Genomic DNA, 23,096 nt, shown 5'->3' with positions numbered 1-23,096 from the left:
GTTCCTTTAGAAAGCAGTTCCAAGAAATATTGTGGAAAGCACATTAACTAGGCAGTTCCAGCACGCATTTCTTTTATGCATCTCAGAAAATAGCTCCTTAAAACAGCGACAGGCTGTTGTGAAAAAAAAGAAAGGGGGGAAATGTAGGTCAGGTTTGTCACACATGGGCTGCCGTTACATGAAGTGATAGGCTGTCTTTCTGCTCTGGCCTCGGGATAGGAGTCCCTCAGCCTTCCATTAGAACCTTCAATATCCACCCTCCATGCTAATGGGGGGAGTCGATAATAGTATACTGCCTGTGGGGAAAACACTCAGTCACACTCTGCAGTAACACACTCTGGTTCAGCATTGACGGGTAGCCACCAACACTTTGCAGTGTTCTGATAAAAGCCCACTGTCTCTCCAGCTTGTTATTGAATTCCCTTCCATTGTACATTGGCACACCATCAAACCTCTTCTCTCACAGACATTTTAACTCCCCCACTGCTAAGGTTACCAAAACTTGATTTCAGAAACAAAGGCGGAGTAGTCTGTATGCAACATTGTAGGGTGAAGCTAATGCCATATTCCAAACCTACAAGTGTATTTTCAGAATGAGTTGTTTTATTAAATTTAAATGTTCCTTCTTTTGTAACCAACATGTAATGTAAAAATACTTCATAAGAAAATTGTGTTAACACTGGATTTTGTGCCAATTTGTTATAGGCCTAACTAGCTCTTTGACCTTGATCAAGTGACCAGCTTTAGTCAAGTAACATAGCTCCCTGTGACTTATTTTCCATATTAGCAAAATGGAGTGGTCTAGATAATCTTGAAATAGCCTTTTTAGGTCTAATATTCTGCGATTCTGGTAAACTTGCTTATTTTTGAGGCCTATTGAGAACTGAATTGTATCATTGCAAAAATTTTCATATTAACTTTAAGGAAGACCTGAGTGTTGGTCATGTATTTGTTATAATCATATGTGGTCATCTTCCTCCTGCCCCCTTCTAAAGTGGTAGTAGAAAAGTAAGAAGTGCTTCTATTTATGGTTATCCATTGAATGCCTGACTGTTGGTTCTTATAACCAGAGTTCACATTATTTCATTACCAGGAAAAAATGTTATCCCAAACACAGCTTATATTGGTTCACAGACACCAGTGAAGCCTTCTGGGTGCTCTCCTTCTCTCTAGGACTATGGCCGGTGTAGGGGGCCAAACTGCACCTGAAGGGCTGCAGGGCATGTACTTCCCTTGTCACTCTGCATTTTTGCCACTCCATGGCATGTGTACTCTTAACAGCATTTCAGTGAAATTGACTAGAAGCCTGATGTCCAAAGAGACAGAACTCCAGGGATCTGAAATCAAGTCAGGGTCTGAATCTTGTGAAGATGATGTAGGTTAGACCAACAGTGAAAAACAGGAGGAAACAGGGTTAAAAATGAGCAACAGACTCCTGTCAATGAGGGTCAAGAGGTAATGCAAAAAGAGATGATCCAGCTCTTCTAGTTTGTTGTGTTTTTCCCCATTATTCTCAAGAGAACCCTGAAATATTAATTAGTTTGGACTTGGTACCTTTGGTTCAAAGGCTTAAATGGAATAGTTCCAGTATACCTTAATGTAACAGATTCTATTAGATTGCTTTATATATTTCACAGTTTTAAATTTTTTAAGGTTGTAACTAATTTCTTTAGAAATTTCTAGGCAAATCTAAGATTAAGAACTTTGTGTTTGGTTCAGATAAATGCTCCAAACCTTTAGTGCTTGAAATTATAAAGAAGTTCGTTAGGTTGTACATTTTTCAATGTGGCTGGCTGGTCTGTTGTCTTGAAATTTTAGTAGTGCTAATCTCATAAGTATTTTTATTATACTGGTAGAATAAATAGATACAGAGAAGATCAACGCTATATTTCTAGTTTCTGTAGTTCATCAATAAACATCTATGTAATATCTCCTATGTGCCAGGCACTGACTATGCTAAGTGCTTGGGATATGAGAAAGACAGTCCCTGCCTCTCCAATGGAGGAAGACAATACACAAGAGGAAGAGGAGGAAATAAGTACCGATGAGATATGACCACCAAGGCTTATTCCATCTTGCTGGGTGATGAGCTTCCTGGGACATGGTGGAGATAGAAGTGATAGAAGTCCCAAAGAAGATCAGTGAGGTGGGAAATGAATGAGGAAATGTGTATCCTTAGCCCTCTCTTGAAGTGGAGGCTTTGGAGTTCATGGCTGTGTCCTCCAATCAGAGGGGCAGAGGCTAGTTTTGAGGTATGAGTACTAAGGCTGATTCTATCTTGCAAGAAGATGAGTTGTCCCAGCTAGGAATTTAAGAGAAGGCTATGTATTCTACAATTCATAGGGAATATTAGTGCAAAGAACAGTTATTAACATCTGAGTGATGACCTATTTCCAGTTCTAACAGATATTTTCTGTATAACAAGTTCTTGGTTATAGAGACACCTTTTACCAATGTGATGGGCAGATCCTCTGTAATTAATAGTCTTTGAGAGCTGAGTGGGCACATTTAGAAGTTAAGTAATTTTTATGTGGTTATACAGCTAGTATGTGTTAGAAGCAAAACTTAGACTTAGGTCAAGTCAAGTCAGACTTTTATTATTTTGTGCCAACTATGTCCTGAGCACTTAGGAATGCAAAGAAAGGCAAAGAGAAGGCACCAGCAGTTGGGGAAGTTAAGAAAGGTGTGAAACCTGTAGAAAGTTTGGCAAGATATCCATCTAAGTCAAGCCATCTCAGCAGCGTGCAAGGATGGAAATGGAAAAGGACTACAAAAAAGGAAAAATGGACATTCTTTTCAAAAATGATTACAGCAATCTGTTTTCTCTCTCAAGGAATGTGGAATCGAACATCACAGCCTTTGTGGTGAAGTGTCACTAAGGAGAACAAAGATGGGAAAAATAGCCAGATTGGATGAAATATGTATGGAAGAAATCCCCACTGGAGGCAATAGAATTGTGATGGCTTCAATTTACAAGATATTTTCTTTTAAAGGAGGAAAATCCCCCTCAAATTGTGTTGATTTTTTTTCTTTTAAGAAAATGAATATGAAAACCAAAACCTGCTGTTCTGTCTGGCTACTCCCCCATCTACTCTGCAAAAAGGAAAGGGAAGGGAAAGGAATGAACGTTTACATAGTGACTACCTTGTGCCACGCACAAGCTAAGCACTTTAAAAAATAATATCTCATTTCATCCTCACAACAGTCTAGATTGGTGCTGCTATTATCCCATTTTATTGATGAGGAAATTGAGGCAAATGACTTGCCCAGCATCACATAGCTAGCAAATGTGTAAGGTTGGATTTGAACACAGGGCTTCCTCACTCTTGTCCAGTGTGCCACCTAGTTTCCTTCAGAGGTTGTATGAGTTCAGTTGTTTTTCAGTCATGTCCAACTCTTTGTGATCCCATTTGGGGTTTTCTTGGCAGAGATATTGGAATAGTTTGTCATTTCCTTCTATGAAGAAATTGAGGGAAACAGGGTGAAGTGACTTACCCAGCATGATACAGCTGGTCTGAGGCTGGATTTGAACTCCAGACTCCAAGCTCAGCACTCTATCCACTGTGCCACCTAGTTGCCTCCATCTATAAATAAAGAGTATGCTAATTGCGGATATTAATAAGGAACAAACAGACTTTCACAAATGATATTTAGCAGTATACTACATCTTTACCATCTCACCACTGACTGAAAGCTATAGACTGTAGTTTACAAAAAAAGCATTTGGCCAAAAAACAAAGTGCCCCTTATCAGGATTATTCTCAATGTCTCCCATCCATATACTGATGGGGAGACTTGACTCATTGCCTATGACAGTATCAGGTGAGTCATAAAAAGAGAAGATGTATTCTTGTCAAAAGCATTTGACACTGTGATGGAGGAGATCTAGTGTAGGGTAGGGTATAGTTCAAAGAGAGTTTTCTTATAGATGGTGTGCTCCTCCAGATGCTCTTCTTTGCAAATTACATTTTGTCAATTGCATCAGGCCTGAAGAAGTTGCAGAACCTTCTGCAAGAAAACAATAACCATTCATTGGAGTTTGGCCTATCCATCCACGCAGGAAAAACTGAATGGATGAAAAATATCTATTGCCCAAATTTCCAAATGCAGTTGGATAGACATTATAGAACTTACTGTAAAGTATTTATACATGGAACAAACAGTTACAGATGAACCCTAAGCTGGATCCATAGTTTAAAAAAAATAAATATAAAAAATGAAGAGAGCACCTGTATTGCTTTTCGAATACTATGGAGCACTTTTACTGAACCCAAATGTCACACAACAGCAATGACCTATTTTTTCATTACAAATATATTACTGATGTTTCTTTATGGTAGTAAGTGGAACACTGCTCTCTCCAAAAAAGTAAAGATGAAGATTACTCAGAGAGAGAGGTCAGTGGAAAAGTGGGTGTGAGCAGGCTGCAACATGTAACCAATGAGAGACTAAAGAAAAACCTGAGTAAAGGATGTCAAAGGATTTTATGACAGACTTTGAGGACAGGCTAGTCACATGGTGAGGACTAGGGATGACTAGTGGACAGCCTCTGGATATGGGGAGAAATTGAGGAAAGTTCCCATCCAGGAATACATGCTCCTTGCCTCCACCTGAGGGGCAAACTTTTCAAAGAATGTGAAGGAAACTCAAGCAGGATAAGCAGGCATAGTGGGTTGAGATATCCATTGTTGTAAGGAACTCTCAAATAGAGATTGTAAGTCCATTTGCATATTCACTATAAAGAAAAAGTGCAGTTTAAAAATTACATGGTCATAGAAGTCTTAAAAACCAACCATGGTATTCCATTCAAATATGTGCATAAGATACTACTTTTCTCCCTGCATTGATGTTCATCCCCCTACCATGCCCCCCAATATCATGATTTTATCTTTTGAGTAGGGGTTCTTAACCTTATTAAATGCATAAAATAAAGTACAAAGGATTACAAAAGGAACTAATTGCATTGAGATATAGGTATCAACATTTTAAAAAATATATAAGTTCATGGACCTTAAGTTAAGAAAGAGTCAGTTTGCCCAATCCTGTTACAGGCTTCAGGCCATTCTCACAGAATCACAGAATTTGAGAGTTGGAAAGGAACCATCTAGTTCAACCCAAAATGAAAAGAATCCCTGTTATCTCCAACAAGTAAGTGGTCACCCCCACCCTTCCATTTCCTAGATTAAAAATAATTTTTTAACAAAAATCCCCTTCCCACCTCCTACTGAGAAAGAAGGAAAAACAAAACCCTTATTACAAATGTGTATTATCAAGCAGATTTCCTTATTAGCCATGTCCAAAAAAAAAAATTCCATTCTCTACCCTGAGTCCTTTGCCTATAAGGAGGTAGGTAGGTAGTATGTAATTTAAGATTCTAAATGTGGATTCTAATCTGTTCCCCCAGTTTTGGGGGAAACTGACTAAAATCACTGATAAAACAAGTTTAGGTTTTTAAGGGTTTATTGGAAAATAGAAAGAAAAAGATTGAGAACAGAATTCCAACAGCCTGGCATTCCTATCTTTCCTCAAATTTCCTGTGAAGTCCTCTGCCACCGCCACCATCAAGTCAGGAACCCAAAAAGCCCCGAGCTCTCCGAGCAGGCTCCCTTTCCTCCTTCCTGTTTCCTCCCAGACCATAGGAGGCTCCTCAAGTTGATTGGCTGGTAGCCTTGATAGACAGCACCCATGAGCAAACGTCATTTCCTGATGCCAAGGAAAAGCCACAATGTCTCTGAGGCATTTTCCTCATGGTGGAGCTTTCCCACAGCAAGTCTCCAGTAGGTGGCATCATTCCAATCATTACAGTAGGTAGGTAGGTAGGTAGTATCTTTCCCTGAGTCCCCTGGAATTCTGGTTGGTCATAGTATTGATCAGCATTTCCTACTGCTTACAAACATGCTATGCTTCTCATCTTCAAACAACCCTAAATTGATCCTTCCATCCCCACTGGCTAAACTCTTCAAAAAGGTCATCTACAACAGTGCTTCCACTTTCTCCTCTCACTCTCTTCTGAATTCCCTGCTGTCCAGCTTCCAGCCTCCTCATTCAAGTGGAACCGCCATCTCCCATGTTATGAATGATCTCTTAATTGCCAAGTCCAGTGGCCTTTTCACTGTCCTCCTTCTCCTTGACCTCTTTGTAGCCTCAGACACTGTCCGTCACCCTCTTCCCCTAAGTTTTCAGGACACCCCTCTCTCCTGGCTCTCCTCCTCCCTGATGGCTCCTTTTCTGTCTCCTTTGCTGAATCCTCTTCCTGGTCATGCCACTAACCTGCAGAGGTCCCACAGGGCTCTCTCCCAGAGCCTCTTTTCTTCTTTCTGTGCTACTTCACTTGGTGATCTCATCACCTTCCATGGAGTTAATTACCCATCTCTTTGCTAATGATTCTAAAATCTTATCTAGCTCTAACCTCTTCATTGACCCTCTAATCTCCCAGCTCCAACTGCCTTTCAGACATCTTACACTTGGTGTCCAGTAGACCTCTTGAACTCATCACATCCCCCAAAACTCATGATTTCCCCTCCAAACCCTCTCCTCTTCTAAACTTCCTTTTCCTCTCGAGGGCACTACTATCCTGCCAGTCCCCTAGGGTGCAACCTCACTGTCATTCTCGACTTCTCACTGCCAACTTCACCTTTGTAACATCTCTTGAATACGCTTCTTCCCTCCTCGGACACGGGCACCCCTCTGGTGCAGGTCCCCTTCCCTCACACCTGGACTATTGCGGTAGCTGCTGGTGGGTCTGCCTGCCCCAAGTCTCTCTCACTCCAGTCTATCCTCCATTCAGCCACTAAAGGGATGTTCCTAAAGCTCAGGTCTGACCGTGTCCCCTCCTCCTCCTCCTCCGTAAATCCCTCCAGGAGCAAATACAAAATACTCTTTTTGGCACTCAAGGCCCTTTAGAACCTAACCCCCTCCTGCCTTTCCATTCCTTTGACATCTTACTCCCCAAAAGCTCCTCTCTTCAGTCCAGTGACATTGACCTCCATGAAAAAGACACTTCTCGCTCTGGACGTTTTCTTTGGGTGTCCCTCATGCCAGACAGCTTCTCTTCCCCTTGGACAGTTGGCCTCCCTGGCTTCTCTCCTGGAAACCTTACCCGTCCCCTCTACATCCCAGTGCCTTTCCTTTGTTAATTACTTCCTATTTGTCCTGTAACAGCATGGGGCGACATATTTCCATGCTGTCTCCGGTATTGGACTGTGAGCTTCTTGAGGGCAGGCACTGTCCTTTGTCTTTCTTTGTATCTCTAGTGCTTATCACAGTGCCTGGCACAAAGTAGGCACTTCTTAAATGTCTATTGACTGACTGACAGTTCCTAATTCTTTAAGAGTTTTTGTCTTTACAATATGCTCATTGTATAAATTGTTCTGGTTCTCACCTCCATTCTGTATCAGTTCACACAAGTCTTCCCAGGTTTCCCTGAAACTATCCCCTTCATTTATTACAGTATAATAGAATTACCTTGCACATATTATAACTTGTTCAGCCTTTCAATTGCTGGAAAACCCTCAGTTTCCAGTTCTTTGCCACCACAGTAAGAGCCGCTATAAATACATTGGATTGCAAAAATATCAGTGCAATTTCTTTTTCTTTTTTCTTTTCCTTTTCTTTTTTTTTTCCTTTTTTTTTTTTTGTGGGGCAGTGGGGGTTAAGTGACTTGCCCAGGGTCACACAGCTAGTAAGTGTTAAGTGTCTGAGGCTGGATTTGAACTCAGGTCCTCCTGAATCCAGGGCCAGCGCTCTATCTACTGCGCCACCTAGCTGCCCCTTATCAGTGCAATTTTAAGCCATAACAGTTTAAAATATTAATAGCTTAAGCTGTTAAGACCTAAGACTACTAAGACTTTGGGGACACAATGTATTTTTGTACATTTGATAGTTTATATTGCTTAGGATAAAGCCTTCCCTTAATCTATCCTCTGTCTTCCCTTTTCCTTTCTATTTTCTTGTAGATTGAAATGTATTTCTGTACCCAATTTTGTGTGTGTATATCCTTCCTCCCTTTGACCAGTTCACATGAGAGCAAGGTTCAAGTGTCAGCTGTTTCCCCCCACTCTTTCCTCCTCATTTGTATGAACTTTTATTTGGGGGTCCCAATTATGGGAAATATTTTCCCTGGCCTTCCTCTCCTCTCATTCCTTAACATCAGGATGGGACCACTCCTAGTCCTTCTTTCTAATTGGATTCCCTCTTTATTCTCTGATGATGATAGGCTTCAGGGGGGACACATGTATCATAGTTCCACAGTTAGAATGTAAACAGTTTATCTGCTTTCTCATGAATGTTCATGTTTACCTTTTTTAAGTTTCTCTTGACTCCAGTTTTTGAACTTCAGAAGTGGCTGGCTATTCAGCTCTAGTCTTTTCATCGAGAATGCTTGGAAGTCCTTTATTTTCTTAAAGGGCTGCCTTTCCTCCCCCACCTCCATTCCCGATAGGAAGCAGACTTTCTGAATAAATTATTCTTGGTTATAAGTTTATCTGATTCACTTTTTGGAATATATTCCAAAGACTATGGCTCCTCAGTACTTGAGTTCTTTCTGGCTGTTGGCAGTATTTTTTATTCTTTGATCTAGAAGCTCTGGATTTTGGCTATAACATTCCTGAGAGTTTTCATTTGTTGTTTTTTTCCCCCCTGAGTTTTCATTCTGTATTTTTTTTTAGAAGTTACAAATGGATTCTTACTATTTTCACTTTACCTTTTGGTTTGAAGACATCTGGACAGTATTTTAGGATTTTTAAAAATAGGATGCCTAGGCTCTTTTTTTGGTCATGGCATTTAGATAGTCCTATGCTTTTAAAGTTATCTCTTATTGATCTGTCTTCTAGGTCAGTTTTTGCTACAAGATACTTTACATTTTCTCCTATTTTTTTCAGTCTTTTTATTTTTTATTTATTTTTAATTTTTTTGGTGAGGCAATTGGGATTAAGTGACTTGCCCAGGGTCACAGAGCTAGTAAGTGTCAAGTGTCTGAGGCCTGATTTGAACTCAGGTCCTCCTGACTCCAGGGCTGGTGCTCTATTCACTGCGCCACGTAGCTGCCCCATGTCTTTTGATTTTTTAAAAAAATATACATGTTTTTGTTGTCTCATGCACATATTAGCTTCTGTTTGGTTCCTTGGTAATTCTCAGGGTGCTTGTTGATTGTGCAAGGCTTTGTACCTCTTGTGGCAAGCTATAATTCCTTTCCATTTCTTTCTTCCAGGTTTCTCATTTCTCTTCCAGTTTTTTTTTTTCTTCTTACACTCTGATTACATTTATAAAAACACTTTTATTTATTTATTTATTTTTATTTTTTAGCGAGGCAATTGGGGTTAAGTGACTTGTCCAGGGTCACACAGCTAGTAAGTGTTAAGTGTCTGAGGCCAGATTTGAACTCAGGTACTCATGACTCCAGGGCCGGTGCCTATCCGCTGCGCCATCTAGCTGCCCCTATAAAAACATTTTTTGAAAAACTTTTTAAAGCTTGCTTCATTGCTTCCAGTTGAATTTGTACCCAAATTGTGCTTATCTTTGCTTGCTGACATTTGGGAGTCATAATCTTCTTTTGTTAGTGTCTGGAGGATCCCTATTACCATAATAACTTCTTATTGTGGGATTTTTTTTTCTGTTGACTAATTCTCCCAGCCTCCTTCCTGACTTCAATCTTTACACTGTCCTGCCGTTGATTTCTTGGGGGTGTTGAGGACGGTATTAGTCCAGGCTTTCAGGAACAGCTCAGGCTGGAGATTGCAAACTTTCGGTATTCCCAGTGGCTAGATCCAGGACAGAGTCCTCTGGGCTGAGTGCCATGATTTCCTGACCTGGGTTAGGAGCAGGAAGCCAATGTTATCCTCCCTTTGGCATCTCAGTAGTCTGCTTGTCTCCTTCGAATCCTTTACAGACTCCTTCTTCACTTTTTTTTTGGGGGGGGGGGGCAGGGCAATGAGGGTTAAGTGACTTGCCCAGGGTCTTGTCAAGTGTCTGAGACAGAATTTGAACTCAGGTCCTCCTGAATCCAGGCCCGTGCTTTATCCACTGAGCCCCCTAGCTGCCCCCCCCACTTTGCTTTATAGAAGCCTCATTCACCTCTCCTGAAGATCCTCATTTCCCTGGAGCTCCTTTGATATTCTCCTTTTGCCCTAACTCCTTGAGTGAGAGATACTTTTATTGAACCTCTAGAGATTCTTTTCCTGTTCTTCAACTCACCCTGAACTGATTTGGCTACAATTTCTCTCCAATCCTGATGACTCAAGCTCCTAGAGATGCTGAGTTCCTCAACCCATTTACCTGAGTGGCCTTCAGTTGTACATTTTATTTATTTTTTTTTTGTGAGGCAGTTGGGGTTGACTCGCCCAGGGTCACACATCCAGTAAGTGTGTGTCTGAGGCTGGATTTGAATTCAGGTCCTCCTGACTCCAGGGCCGGTACTCTATCCACTGCACCACCTAGCTGCCCCTGTACATTTTATCTTAATAAATAGTTGTCACCTTGAAGCTTGCCTTCTCCCCCGCTGCCCTAGATTGGTGTGTGGCCCCCCTCTTTGCAGTTTGCGGTGATAATGCCTTCTTGGGTCTGGCCTCCCATCCCCCCAAAGGGGACTCCTGTCCTCTTTTCCTATTCAAAGCCTGTCTTACTGTTGAACTTGTCCCATCAGATCAAGTTCTAATCTCAATTCTCCTCCACCTCTCAACTCCTATGATTACAGCATCACAAATTTAAAGCTGGGAACTATCAGAAGCCATCTAGTCCAACCTTTTCAATTTACAGATGAGGAAACTGGAGACCCTAGAGTTTAAATGATTTGCCTAAGGTTATCCAGTTAATGTGTGTCAGAGGTGGGATTTCTCTAACTACGAAACCACTGGTCCATCTACGAAAAATGGCTCCTTGGCTCAATACAGAAGCAGGTTCAGTTAAGGTATAACGAACCTTGCTTGCTGAACTTAGTGACTCAAGTTTTATAGCCTTCCCTGTAGGAACTAGTTTTCTCAAATGTCCTCAGGTATAGGTTATTTTTTTAAGACAAAAAGTACACATATAAAAATTAATAGCAGATGCTATTCCCCTGCATTAGTAAAGACAAAGCCATGGATAGCATCACCAGCAAATGTATTTGTTCTCTGCCCTTTAATATAAAACAGATTCTAAAAGTTCCCTTTTTAGTTCTTCAAAGATGCAGTGGGAAATATTTTAGTGGTTTGCATATATTACACACCTTTGATGGTTCTTTGGTGTGACCTTCCAGGGTTGTATTCTCTTGGCATCAACCACAATTGAGAAAACTGAGGTAAACTGAGTTTCTTTTCTTTTTTTTAGTTTTTCCATATAAATATTTTATTATTTTCCAGTTACATTTAGAGATAGTTTTCAACATTTGTTTCTATAAGATTTCTAATTTCAAATTTTTCTCCCTCCTTTCCCTCCCTCCTCCCTCCCCAAGACAGCAAGTAATCTGATATAGGTTATATATATAGTCACATTAAACATATTTCTGCATTAGTCATGTTATAAGAGAAGAATCAGAGCAAAAAGGAAAAACCTCAAAAAAGAAAAACAACAACAAAAACAATAGAAATAGTATGGTTTGATCTGCATCCAGATTCAGCAGTTCTTTTTCTTTTCTGGATTTGGAGAGCTTCTTTTATCATGAGTCCTTTGGAACTATCTTGGCCCATTGTGTTGCTGAGAAGAGTCAAGTCTAGCACAGTTGATCAACACATAATGTTGATGAAACTGTACAATATTCTCCTGGTTCTGTTCATCTCACTCAGCATCGGTTCATGCAAGTCCTTCCAGGTTTTTCTGAAATCTGCCTGCTCATCGTTTCTTACAACACAATAGTATTCCATCACATTCATATACCACAACTGGTAAACAGAGGTTCAGTGACTTGCCCAGGGTCACACAGCTAGTAAGCATTTGAGGAGGGATTTGAACTCAGGTCTTTCTAGCTCCAGGCCCAGCATTCTAGCTAGCACCACCTAGCTTCTTCATGTATTAAAAAAATAAACAGAACATTGCTTTAATTAATCACTGGAATATTGTATATAACTAAAGTTTTTGTCTTCTTTGTGGTAGCATTTTTATGCTTAGGTTTGTTTTTTTGTTGTTGTTGTTTTAATGTTACACAGAACCATGGACCAGTGAGTAGGACTGGAGTCATATTAAAATAGATTTGATAAAGCACTGGCCTTGGATTCAGGAGGATCTGAGTTCAAATGTGGCCTCAGGTACTCGACTTACTAGCTGTGTGACCCTGGGCAAGTCACTTAACCCTCATTGCCCTGCCCCCCCAAATATATATATATATATATATATATATATATATATATATATATATATATATATATATATAGAGAGAGAGAGAGAGAGAGAGAGAGAGAGAGAGAGAGAGAGAGAGAGAGAGAGAGAGAGAGACTTTTACAGGCAGAGTTTTAGAGTGGCAGAATTGTTGATCACCGATAATGTTTTAAAAGCTTATGAAAATAATACAGTATTTAGGTCATTTATTTTTTATTCATTCATATGCCTTTTGTTAAGGATGCAATTAGAATTTTAGGAACTAATTTCAAGGTAGGTGTTGCTCTACCATGTCTAGCTTGTCCACAGCTGAGGAGCCTCTACTCCCCTCTCCAAAAATCAAAGCAGAACAGCTTTCTTCTCTGTTTTTTAACTTGATCAGCATTCCTGATTCCCAGAACTGGAATCTTGGAGTCATCTTTAGCCTCCCCCTCTGCCTTGTAACCATCCCTAGTGAGTCACCAAAGGTCTGTTAGTGCTTGGCAGTGCCTGTTGAACCTGACCTCAAGGCCACCTCTACCCCCAAGGCTATGTCAAGCAGTCAGTTAATAAGCATTTATTAAGCACCTACTATTGGCCACGCTGTGTTCACAATGTCATGCTGCCTCATCACCAGATGAACTTTTCTAAAATAACATTTTCATTTCATCACCTTGTTCAGAAATTTCTAATGGCTCCTCATACAAAACCAAGCTATTTAACCTGGAATTCGAGGCCTTCCACAGTGTGGCCCAGACCTCTCCTTTTCCCTTTGCCATGGGAATCACAATCAGACTTTTTTTCTGTCCTCCTCCATGCCTTTGATCTAGCCCTCCTTGCCTACTTTCTCATTCTCTGTCCAAATCCTGTCCATTTTTTATTACTGATAATAATAAAAGCAATAACAGCAATTCACATTATGATGTCAGGAGAAAGAATCCTGAATTTCAAGTCACAGGATCTGATTTCAAACCTTAGACAAATCACCTAGACTTTCTAGACTTCAGTCAGTCTCTTCATCTCTAAAATGAAGTTGGTTCCTAAAAAGGATGACCTTAAAGGTCTCTTCTGACTCTGAATAAATGATATTTTTCTTTGAAATGCAGTTATACAACACTGAGATTTGCAAAACACTTTATAGACATTCTATCATTTGAGCTTCACAATATTCCTAAAGAGGAGGAAATGCTACTTTCTTGTTTTACACATGAGGAAATGGAAGCTTAGGGAAGTTGGTAATTTTCCTAATATCACTCAGCTGTTGCTAAGTGTCTGAGGCAGAATTGGAACTTGGGAGTCTCTTAAATCAAAAAACACACCATCTGGATCCTGGGAAGGCATACAAGACTGCTGTAATACACATTGAATCTTAGGCTCTAGAGTTGGTTTTGCCACCTAAGGCCTTGTTATTAATGTAGACTGTGCTTTGATTATGGCAAATCACATTTAATGGGATTGATAACAGCTAAATACTTTGAGCTTCATATTACATTACAAATCCAGATTAAATTGGAAGTGACCAAAAGTTGTTTCCTTGCTGCATTGCCTTGCTCAGTTAGGTGAAATACGAGAAATAGATTGCTCCTCAGTTCATTTCCTGGTGGAGTAGAACACCCTGGCAATCAGAGGAGATAAGAGTTGGCCCTTTGTCAGTGTGTTCATCAAACACAGGCCGTGGGAACTAAACCACCTTCTTCCTCAGAACCAGGAATGAACATTTCTGTGGATCAGGCTGGATCCTCTTTTTTCTGTGTGCTCCACCTATACTGTGGCTAAACAGAAAGAGATCCCAATTCTTGCTATTTAACATGCAGTACTTTTCCACTAGTATTCAGTTCATACTCTTAAAAAAACCACCAACCCCCCTGCATTTCCCCAAGTCCATAATGAAGCTACGAGTTGTTGGTAATTTTTCTTAGATTGTGGAAAACCTTGTAGCTGTGACTCTTTCATTCAACTGGGTGAGGAATCTAGTGCTTTTATGATTTAATGAACAGGTTTCAACTTAAATGTTGCCTCACTATGAAGTCTTTCTAAAGGGAGCAAAAGGCTTTTATTCTAACATAAACTTGTCAAGAACAGTGAAAGTGACCGTTTTCTTCAAACCTTTTAGTGAGAAATTTAATTATGTGTAGTTTAATGAATTGTAAGAATGACAAATCTCAAGAGTATTTAAAGTTACAGGAAAATAGTTATTTTTCAAGGAAACTCACCTTCTTAACATACATGTAGGTAACCTAATTATTTGAAATACATTTTAAGTACTTCTTAATAAATGTCCAATTCCAACTCAGATAAAAATGTGTTCATTTAGAAATAAGAAATTTCGAATTAAATTAGAAAATTGTGTATGTACCAATAACCTAATGTATTTAAGTATTGTATCACAGCCGTACATGAATAATGGCAGGGCTTCCGATGGACTTGATCTTTTTGTTTATGTTAGGTTTATTGAGACTTCTCAGCCGCCGCCCCCCCCCACCCCCCCCAGTAATGTTTGAACTTTAAGCATCCCTTCTCCGCTTTAAAAAAAATAACTTTAAGTGTAGTTAGAAAGTTTAAAAGGATTTGGTAGTGTGATTGTTTAGACATTGAACAAAGATTTGTTTTAGGAATTTTACAGTCATTGGGGGGGGGGGAGGCTAGTATTACATTTGGTTTCATCCAAGAAATAAGAAATATTTATTGTATCCTAAATGGAGCTGAAAAACCCTTCCTCTTTCAAAAAGTTGTGAATGACCCAGCGAGGGCTCTAGTAAGCTTTACTGAAGCAAGCTGCTAATAGTTATTTAATGTTATTCTTCAGCCTGAAAGAATCTCTGTAGATTTTTCCTTTGAATCTCTTTGAATTGCAGGCTCATAAACCTCTCTGATGAGCCCTGCCAGTGTTTTCTTAGATCCCACTATTGAGACAATGGAGCCACTGAATTCTTTCACCTCTTGTTGTCAGACAAATCCAATAGAACACAAGGTCAGGAGGGCCTATACTTGTAAAGACTGCAAGATTCTTTTTCAAGTAACCACATAAATTATTTGATTTTTATCATTATCTTTTTTTAGGATTCTTTCTTAAGCTGCAATACACAGCTATCAAAATGTAAGCAGTTTCAGGGTTTCACTTGCTGAATCTCCTGCTAACCTCAATCCACAATATGTATTCTTTTGAATATCAGAGTGAGCAAACAATATGACCCCACTTTAAAAGAATGAGGGTCTTTCGAACTAGTCGAATTTGTCATCTTCCTGTATTTAGCAGTTAAGATTTCAGAATGAAAATCTTGAATTCGTTAATTTATCTAAAAATCACAGCCAGAACAGGGATTGATCAGTTGGTTTTTTAAAAATCATATTTGAAAGATAATTTAACTGGAGAGTGCTGAGATGCATTCGCATGATCATTTCTAGTTGAAACTGAAAATTATGTAACTTTAATGCCCCCACCTTCCATATGGATTATTATTGAATGCCTCAGTAGACAACCAGCATCTTCTGTTTCACAAATGCCATACCTGATTACTAGATGGTTATCAAAGCTAATTACAGGTTTAGTGTAAGTTGTTGGATTGGGGGGGGGGTGAGAAGAGGTGGGAGGCTATAGTGGAATGAGAACCAAATCTTCTAATTACAATTCCAATAATGGACCTGGTTGATCACTATGGAAAAACCCATTGATGTGTTTCTTGGGGGAGGTTGCTGGCACTCCTGTTCCAGCAGATGATCTTCTGTTGTCTCATTAGCCTCATCTTCTGTTTCTGTGTCCCACTCCACCCATTTAATACCGTCCTCTAGGGAGCCAATCTTTTCCTGAGATAACCACAGACCCTTGCTTCTTTCTCCCAGCATTTCTTCTTACCTTACTTAAAGATGAAAGTGTTCATCTCATATCATTGGGATGTAGTCATAGATCATGGAAAAGAATGATGAACTACTTTTATTAACTTATTCAGTTATCATCATCAAGGCCTCAGTTTATGTTTTAGTTAAAAACTAGGGTTAGCTTTAAAACATTTTTTTGCCATGAGTAAAACAATAAAAGGAAGGGAAATAATAAAAGTTAAATCATTTTTTTGAGCAGGCAAAAAATAAAACAGTATGTAGAAAGGGGACCAAGTGCTACATAATGGAGAATAATAGTAGCATTCCTGTGAAGGCAGCGGGTCACAGCAGGATGAAGACCAGCTAGTTGTATCTGCTCCTTATCTCATTTAAAAAAAAAATCACTTTCAGAATAGAGATATGAATGGGTTAATTGCCTCATAAAGATGTGTGATTACAGGTGTTCAGAACTAGGTTAGCCCAGCAAGGTTTTTATTGATCTTAACATTAGCTGCAACTTGTCTGTTTTGCTTTAATTTAAATCACCAAAACTGCTTCAGATGTACATATATTATTCCCTGGGGATATATAATGTGGATTTGGGGTGAAATTAGAAGAATGCTTTAGTGTTATAGAAGATGGCCAAGGAATATAGACAAATTGACTATTAATTAACATTGCATTTTGAAGAAACATGTAAATCTTAAGTGCTATCTAATTATACTTTTCAGCAGTTAAATTCAAATAAGTATTTAATTTTTTTCGCTGATAACATTCATAGCAAACTGCACCCAGTGCTGAATACCAGACTGACTCGAAGGTGGATGAGTAAACCTCTGAGTCCTTCCCCATCTCCATCCTCATCCCCACCCCCACCTCTCATTCTCCTTTAGTGATACTCAGATATTTTACAATTTGATGTCTGAAATACTTCGGATTTGTGGTTTGCTGTTTTAATTAGAACTGTCAGGCTGAAGTGTGTCAAAAGTCATGTATTCTGTTGAATGTGAAAGTTAAATTGTTAATATTTTGTTTTAAAACTGTTAAAACAATTTTTATGTGCATAACAAAAGCCTTGGTGAAAATACAAGGGTAAAAGGACACTTGAAACAGCAGTTAAGCCCTGTTGAGATGGGGAAGCCACTGGGCAGGGTTCTAGAATGATAGAATATTTGACATACCTTAATGAGAAGCCATAGTGAGTTCAAAATATTGTATAATCTTTTCATCTACTATAAAATTGTGTAATTCACCAATACATTTTGAACAGGCAGTTATTAAATATAATTAAATTGCAAGCACTCACAAAATGGAACAAAGGCAGGCATTCTCAGCAGCTGAACAAGAGGTAGACTGGAGGCACAGCTGAAGAAAATGTCGTGGAGGGATTTTACTTTCTTTTTAACATTGCTTTACAAGCATGCTGAAAACAATGTGCCTTTGAAAACAAAGCCCAGCACCCCCACCAGCGCCTCTTGTCCTCCCTACTGGAGTTCCTTCCACTTCTCTTGGACTCAGGTGGAATTCCAGAGCGGCTTGGAGACAGGGAAATGTCAGTGCTGTGACTCTCCTGAACCGTGACTCAGTTCTTTGAGATCAGAATATTCAGAAGGGAGTCTTTCCCCAGGAGCCTTTGATGTACTCCTTTTAGCTGTTACTTAGGACATGACACTTTGAACATTACCCGCATGCACACACATATAAAGTGACGAGTCAGTCAGTCAACAGATATTTATTAAGCACATGCTGTGTGCCAAGCACTAAGCTAGGCTCTGGAGATACAAACAAGAAACCACTACTGCCTTCAAGGAGCTTACATTCTCCAGGGGGAAGCCTGCATATTTAAAAATATCTATCTACAAAGCAAATACTATGTAATTATGTGATTCCTGGCAGGGGGAGGGCAGGGCAGTGGTGGGTGGGTGTGGGTTTGTGTGTATATATATATATGTGTGTGTGTGTGTGTGTGTGTGTGTGTGTGTGTGTGAGAGAGAGAGAGAGAGAGAGAGAGAGAGAGAGAGAGAGAGAGAGAGAGAGAGAGAGAGAGAGAGAGAGAGAGAGGTTAACTCTCGAGGGATATATGTGATTTTAAAATTGTAAAACTCTTCTGGAGCATGAGTCATCCACTGAAAGAGATTTTTAATGTATTGGTAGATTTTAGTTTATTACATGTGGGGTTAGCAAAACCAAATAACTTAAAAGTTTTGTAAGCGGGTATTTACTCATATAAATGGTGTGTATTCCTTAAACTTTCTGATTAGAATTCTGATCCCAGGAGCTGTTAGATATCTTTCTTGCATCATCTCATCTGACTCTTGTTTTGCAGAAGATGACCTAAGAACTGTGGGACCAGTAGATGCCCAAATATATCTTGAAGACATGTTGTGGAATAAAGGTTAGAAGGCATTCTGAATTTTTCTCCCTTTTATTAGATTCTTTTAAGGTCGCAGTAATTGTCAGAATGGAAACTGACATCCCATTGATTATTATTTTTCTTTGATTTCAAAAATACCCTAGCTTGTTTTCCAGTACTGGAATGTTTTGTTGCTAATTAAACTTTTGCAGGGGTGGCTTATTTGAAATTTAATGCACAGTGGTATTGCTTGGTTTCTGTTTTATGGATTTGATTCCTATTTTTTTCTCTTCTAATTAGATGTCAGTTGCAATAAGTTTTTTCCCTGTGCTGTGGTAGTTGTATTTATTTTCATTGTCTGCATAATATAACAAATAAAAGCAATTTTAACTTTCTAAACTACTGTTGATAATTGAAATAAATTATTCCAGGACTTGTGCCAATTTCTATTTTCTTGGTCACATTAGAGATTTTTCAGGGTTGCCAGTGAATATGGACGACTGCGGCCAATGTTTCATTCCCTCCTAACTATGGTCTGCCACTTTCGTTGTCCATTCTTAGGTTTTAAAAAATATATATCTTTTGTGTCCCATCTATTTGTTCCTGGCCCATCATGCCATTTATGCAGTTATATTTTTTAACCTCTTTACTTGGAATTTCAATAATGTCACAGTTACGGACTTTTAAGGTATAACACCAAGTAACTTTTTTTCATGCCAGAACTTAACAGAGCTCACACAGATAGTATTTGCATATTACAGCTCTCTGTCTGTACTTCAGTCTGATTGCCCTTTCTGGATGGGATGGGCCTCATCCAGACTGATTGATCTCTCCCAGTGCTCTGTAGTGCTTTGTGTGACTCTCTTTGCCTTGTTTGCATCATGCCATACACTAAGGGAGGAGACCAAAATTCTTACAAAGAATTTCTAGGTTCCAGGTGTATTCATTCTTACCTTTTTGCCTGAATTTGGGCCCCTTTTTTCAGTTCATGGTTTAATGAAATTTGTTTTTTTTTTTCTGGGCTTCTTTTATCTCTTAATATAAGTAATATATGATGGTAGACAACACTAGTGTCATGTTTAAAAGGCTATATAAGCATTTAAAACACATCTTTTTTTATTTTGGCTTTTTTCTAGATGATCAGTGTTTTACTCTCAGTTGCCGATGTGGTGGAAAATACTGTGTTTCCAAGGATGAAGCTGAAGAAGTTAACCTGATCTGTTGTGATACATGTTCACTAATTATAGAAATTGTTCAGCACAGCTAAGATTGTTCAGTACATGGAACTGTAAAACTCTCATGTTCAGTCACATTGGGGAGGCAGAGGCTTTGTCCGTTGGAGAAAACATCGATTTCAAGTAGAGCTGAGAAAAGAAGTGGGAGTCCTTTTGTCCATTGGAAATGCTACTGAAATGTCAACTCAAATACTGTTTTCAGAGTTTGCCAAGAAAATGTAAAATTGGCAAGCGGAGCCCACCCCCTGTATTAACAAAACACAAATCTAGTTACTTGGTGAATTCCCATCGTTAGAATTTGGGGGCCTTGTTTGTTCTCTCTTCCCCATGGGTGGAAAATGTTTTCTTCTAAGAGCACAGAAAGAAAGAAAGAAATGGAAGCAGTGGGTATCAGCGAGTCTCTTGTAGTTGGGGCTTTGCTCTGTGAATCCATCTGTACCACTGATCTAGAACTTCCCTCTACTTAAGTCACAGGGCAATTACAGGAATTAATGAAGTGGAACCAGACATCCTACTAGGGGGAAGCTCTATATTCTTTGCATATAAACATTTTGTAAATACTACCTGACCCCAGTTCTCTCTGATTTTGAAGATCTGATTAATGAAGCAGCATAGTGTGGTAAAAAGGACACCAGACTCAGGTCATAAGAACTTAGGCCACTTTTACAATATCTGTGGCCACTTACTTATTGTCCCTGGGCCTGTTTCTTTATTTAAGTGCTTAACATTCGTGTTGTGCTTCACTTGTAATGATCTTTCTGATGTGGGTGCTTATTCCCTTCCTTTCCTCATAGGGGCTACAATAGTGGTGGTTTTTTTAAAAAAAAGATCAAATGAACTAAAGTACATGAAAGAATTTTTAAAACTGCAAATCACTTTATAAGTAAGAGGTATTTATTTTATGAATAATATCCATCCCTTCCATGCTGAAACATGAGCAATTTGGGTTAGCTATAATAATAGAATCAGACCCTAACTCTATATAGTTAAACAAAGGGCTTGCTGGTTGGCTTTTCCCTTCCTTCTTTAGGGTCAGGAAATAGTCTTCTTTAGTCAGGAATCAGAACCAGTCCCATCATGCAATTTAGGTAATGGGTATTTATGGTTTCAATAAATTATTTTAAATGGGATTGTATTTTTTTAATTATAAAAAACATAGTATTCCTATTTCTGAATTTGGAATACAATGTTATTGGTATCTTGAAACCAATATTTTCCTGTCCTATTTCTTACTTTATAATTGTGAATTTCATAGATGTCACTGTAACCATTAAACAGTTTTATATTTCTATATATTTAGTGTTCTGTGTGTAACACAGGTCAGAGCTCATTTTCAAGAATCCCAAAGGATTGCTGAAATTCTTTTGTTCTTTTTGTTGAGTAAGTGGGCCAAACCTGGGACTTGGCAATCTTTATTATGGGAAGTTTCTGTTGTAGCCAGATTTGACCTGTAATTAAAAATAAATGGTCACCACCCTCATGGTGAGTGTAGCCAAACCAAAGCATAATTGAGAAGGAAGAATAGAATTTCTTTGGCTGGGTCTATAGAACACATAAAGTCCAACTGAAAAGTAAAAGAACTGAGTCAGTGATCCAAATATCCAGCTATTTAGGTCACACAAAATACCAGGATGGCTTTAATCTTTTCTTCTTTTAAATTACAAATTTTTGCTTTCAGTGGGGGTGGAAGAGGGAAAGGGAGAGGAGAGTATGTGTTGTGTGTGTAAAACATCAGTAAAAGATTCAACTCCCTTCTGTTTAGCTCCTATTTGAAAATAAAATTCCGTATCAAATATTTTATTTATAAATACATGGTTTCAGTGACTTAGTAAAATGTTTCTTGAGGAACACGATATGATAATGAAGTGATTTGGTTGGCTAAATGCTGGCTACTCATCAGAAAATCTGTGGCCATTGGGGCTGTCACGAAGAAATCCAAAGTCATTCAGAGGCCAAATCTGTAAAATGAAATCCAATTGAAAACAGTTACTCAATATTATACTTTTCTACCATGTTAAAGAAATAGATTTACATATTTCCATTCATTCTTTTTCTTATACCGTACAACTAAATCTGGTTTTGCCTCATTTTTTCCATAAAAAAATAAGGTTATATTGGTAATCTTTAAGGAAAATAATCCATTTTGGTTTCCTGCAGCCGTTTTTACCATAACCATTTTTGAAAAACATTCAAGGAAAAAATTGTAGTTAAAACCCATGTTTAGAGGCTTTATGGTTACGTGTTAAATTAGGTTTACATATCTTTTATCTCTGATTCCACCATCAAGTAAGATATAACAGCAAATCGTTGTCTTAAAGTAATTTGGGTCTTGGTTGGCTAAACTATCCATTTCCTTATGAATATTCTCAAATGTTCTGCCATTTAAGAGATATTTTTGGAATTAACCCTGCCCTCCCAAGTAATCATGTCTGTCTTTTTCACACACATTACCCATGACAGAAAGGAGGGGGAAGATATAAATAAGGATAATGGCTTTTTCTTTCTCTATTCCATAATGACCAAAACTCTTAGCAGAGGTTTGCTTGTGTTCTTTTTTAGTCTTTCTGTGCTTAGTCCTGTTTGAATAAAAATTGCTTTTCTATAGAAACAGGAAACACATATGCAAGATGGGAACATTTCACAAGATCCATGATTCCTGATTATTAATATTCCATCCACTAGTATCATAACCCTCTAAGTCTAATAGATAGTCTAAAATAAATTCTAAAATAAATAGCTCAAGGAGAGAAAAGCAATTTGCTAAAATGCTATCCTTTTGTGATTTAAATTAAAGCTTGCTTCAGGGTAGTAGATTCACCTTCATTATTCACCACACTACACAGGTGACTGAATTACAAAAAAATCCTTATGAGTAAATACAAGGATGTTGAGAGCAATCAGGTTGTTCTTTGCACATTAGCTGTCCTAGGATGGGCCACAGTAAAGTCCACTCACTCACCAGTTCTGGCCAATGGGTTTGCATGCTCACTGCAAAGACATGATGCTACTTGAGGTTTCAAGTAGCTTTAATGAAAAACAAAACACTCCAGTATGTTTTTTTTTCCTTCCATGATCAAAAAGTAACCAATGGGGGGCAGCTAGGTGTCGCAGTGGATAAAGCACCGGCCCTGGATTCAGGAGTACCTGAGTTCAAATCCGGCCTCAGACATTTGACACTTACTAGCTGTGTGACCCTGGGCAAGTCACTTAACCACCATTGCCCCGCAAAAAAATAAATAAACAGACAAACAAACAAATAAATTAATTAATTAAAAAAAAAAGTAACCAATGGTTTAAATAGTAAATTATACCTTTAAGCAAATACGTCCTCTGATTAGTCCGTATGGAATAGGTCCATAGTACCTGGAATCTGTAGAATTCTGGAGATTATCCCCCTCCAGCCAAACATGACCTCTTGGTACCTGGCG

General features: G+C 38.8%; 2 protein-coding genes across 10 annotated transcripts in view; one reads left to right on the top strand and one right to left on the bottom strand.

The window, feature by feature from the left end:
- Positions 1-20,486, top strand: part of DNAJC24 (DnaJ heat shock protein family (Hsp40) member C24) — a 70,517-nt gene extending 50,031 nt beyond the window's left edge. Inside the window, exons 4-5 of the mRNA XM_043969906.1 lie at positions 18,407-18,475; positions 19,570-20,486. Coding sequence (XP_043825841.1) covers positions 18,407-18,475; positions 19,570-19,700 — 200 coding nt within the window. The 3' untranslated portion in view covers positions 19,701-20,486. The remainder of the gene's footprint in view (positions 1-18,406; positions 18,476-19,569) is intronic.
- A 54-nt stretch (positions 20,487-20,540) lies between these two features.
- Positions 20,541-23,096, bottom strand: part of IMMP1L (inner mitochondrial membrane peptidase subunit 1) — a 100,575-nt gene continuing 98,019 nt past the window's right edge. For 8 of the 9 annotated variants that reach the window (XM_043969902.1, XM_043969899.1, XM_043969896.1 and 5 more), the window contains one exon: positions 22,980-23,090. In XM_043969902.1, the coding sequence (XP_043825837.1) occupies positions 23,003-23,090 (88 nt within the window). In that variant the 3' untranslated portion in view covers positions 22,980-23,002. Of the gene's footprint in view, positions 21,627-22,979; positions 23,091-23,096 lie in introns of those variants that run through there. The other variant, XM_043969901.1, reaches the window with a different exon arrangement.

This window comes from Dromiciops gliroides, chromosome 6, assembly GCF_019393635.1.
Source record: "Dromiciops gliroides isolate mDroGli1 chromosome 6, mDroGli1.pri, whole genome shotgun sequence".
NCBI lineage: Eukaryota > Metazoa > Chordata > Mammalia > Microbiotheria > Microbiotheriidae > Dromiciops > Dromiciops gliroides.
Note: the sequence above shows the minus strand (reverse complement) of the source record. Positions and strands in the feature narration are given on the sequence as shown.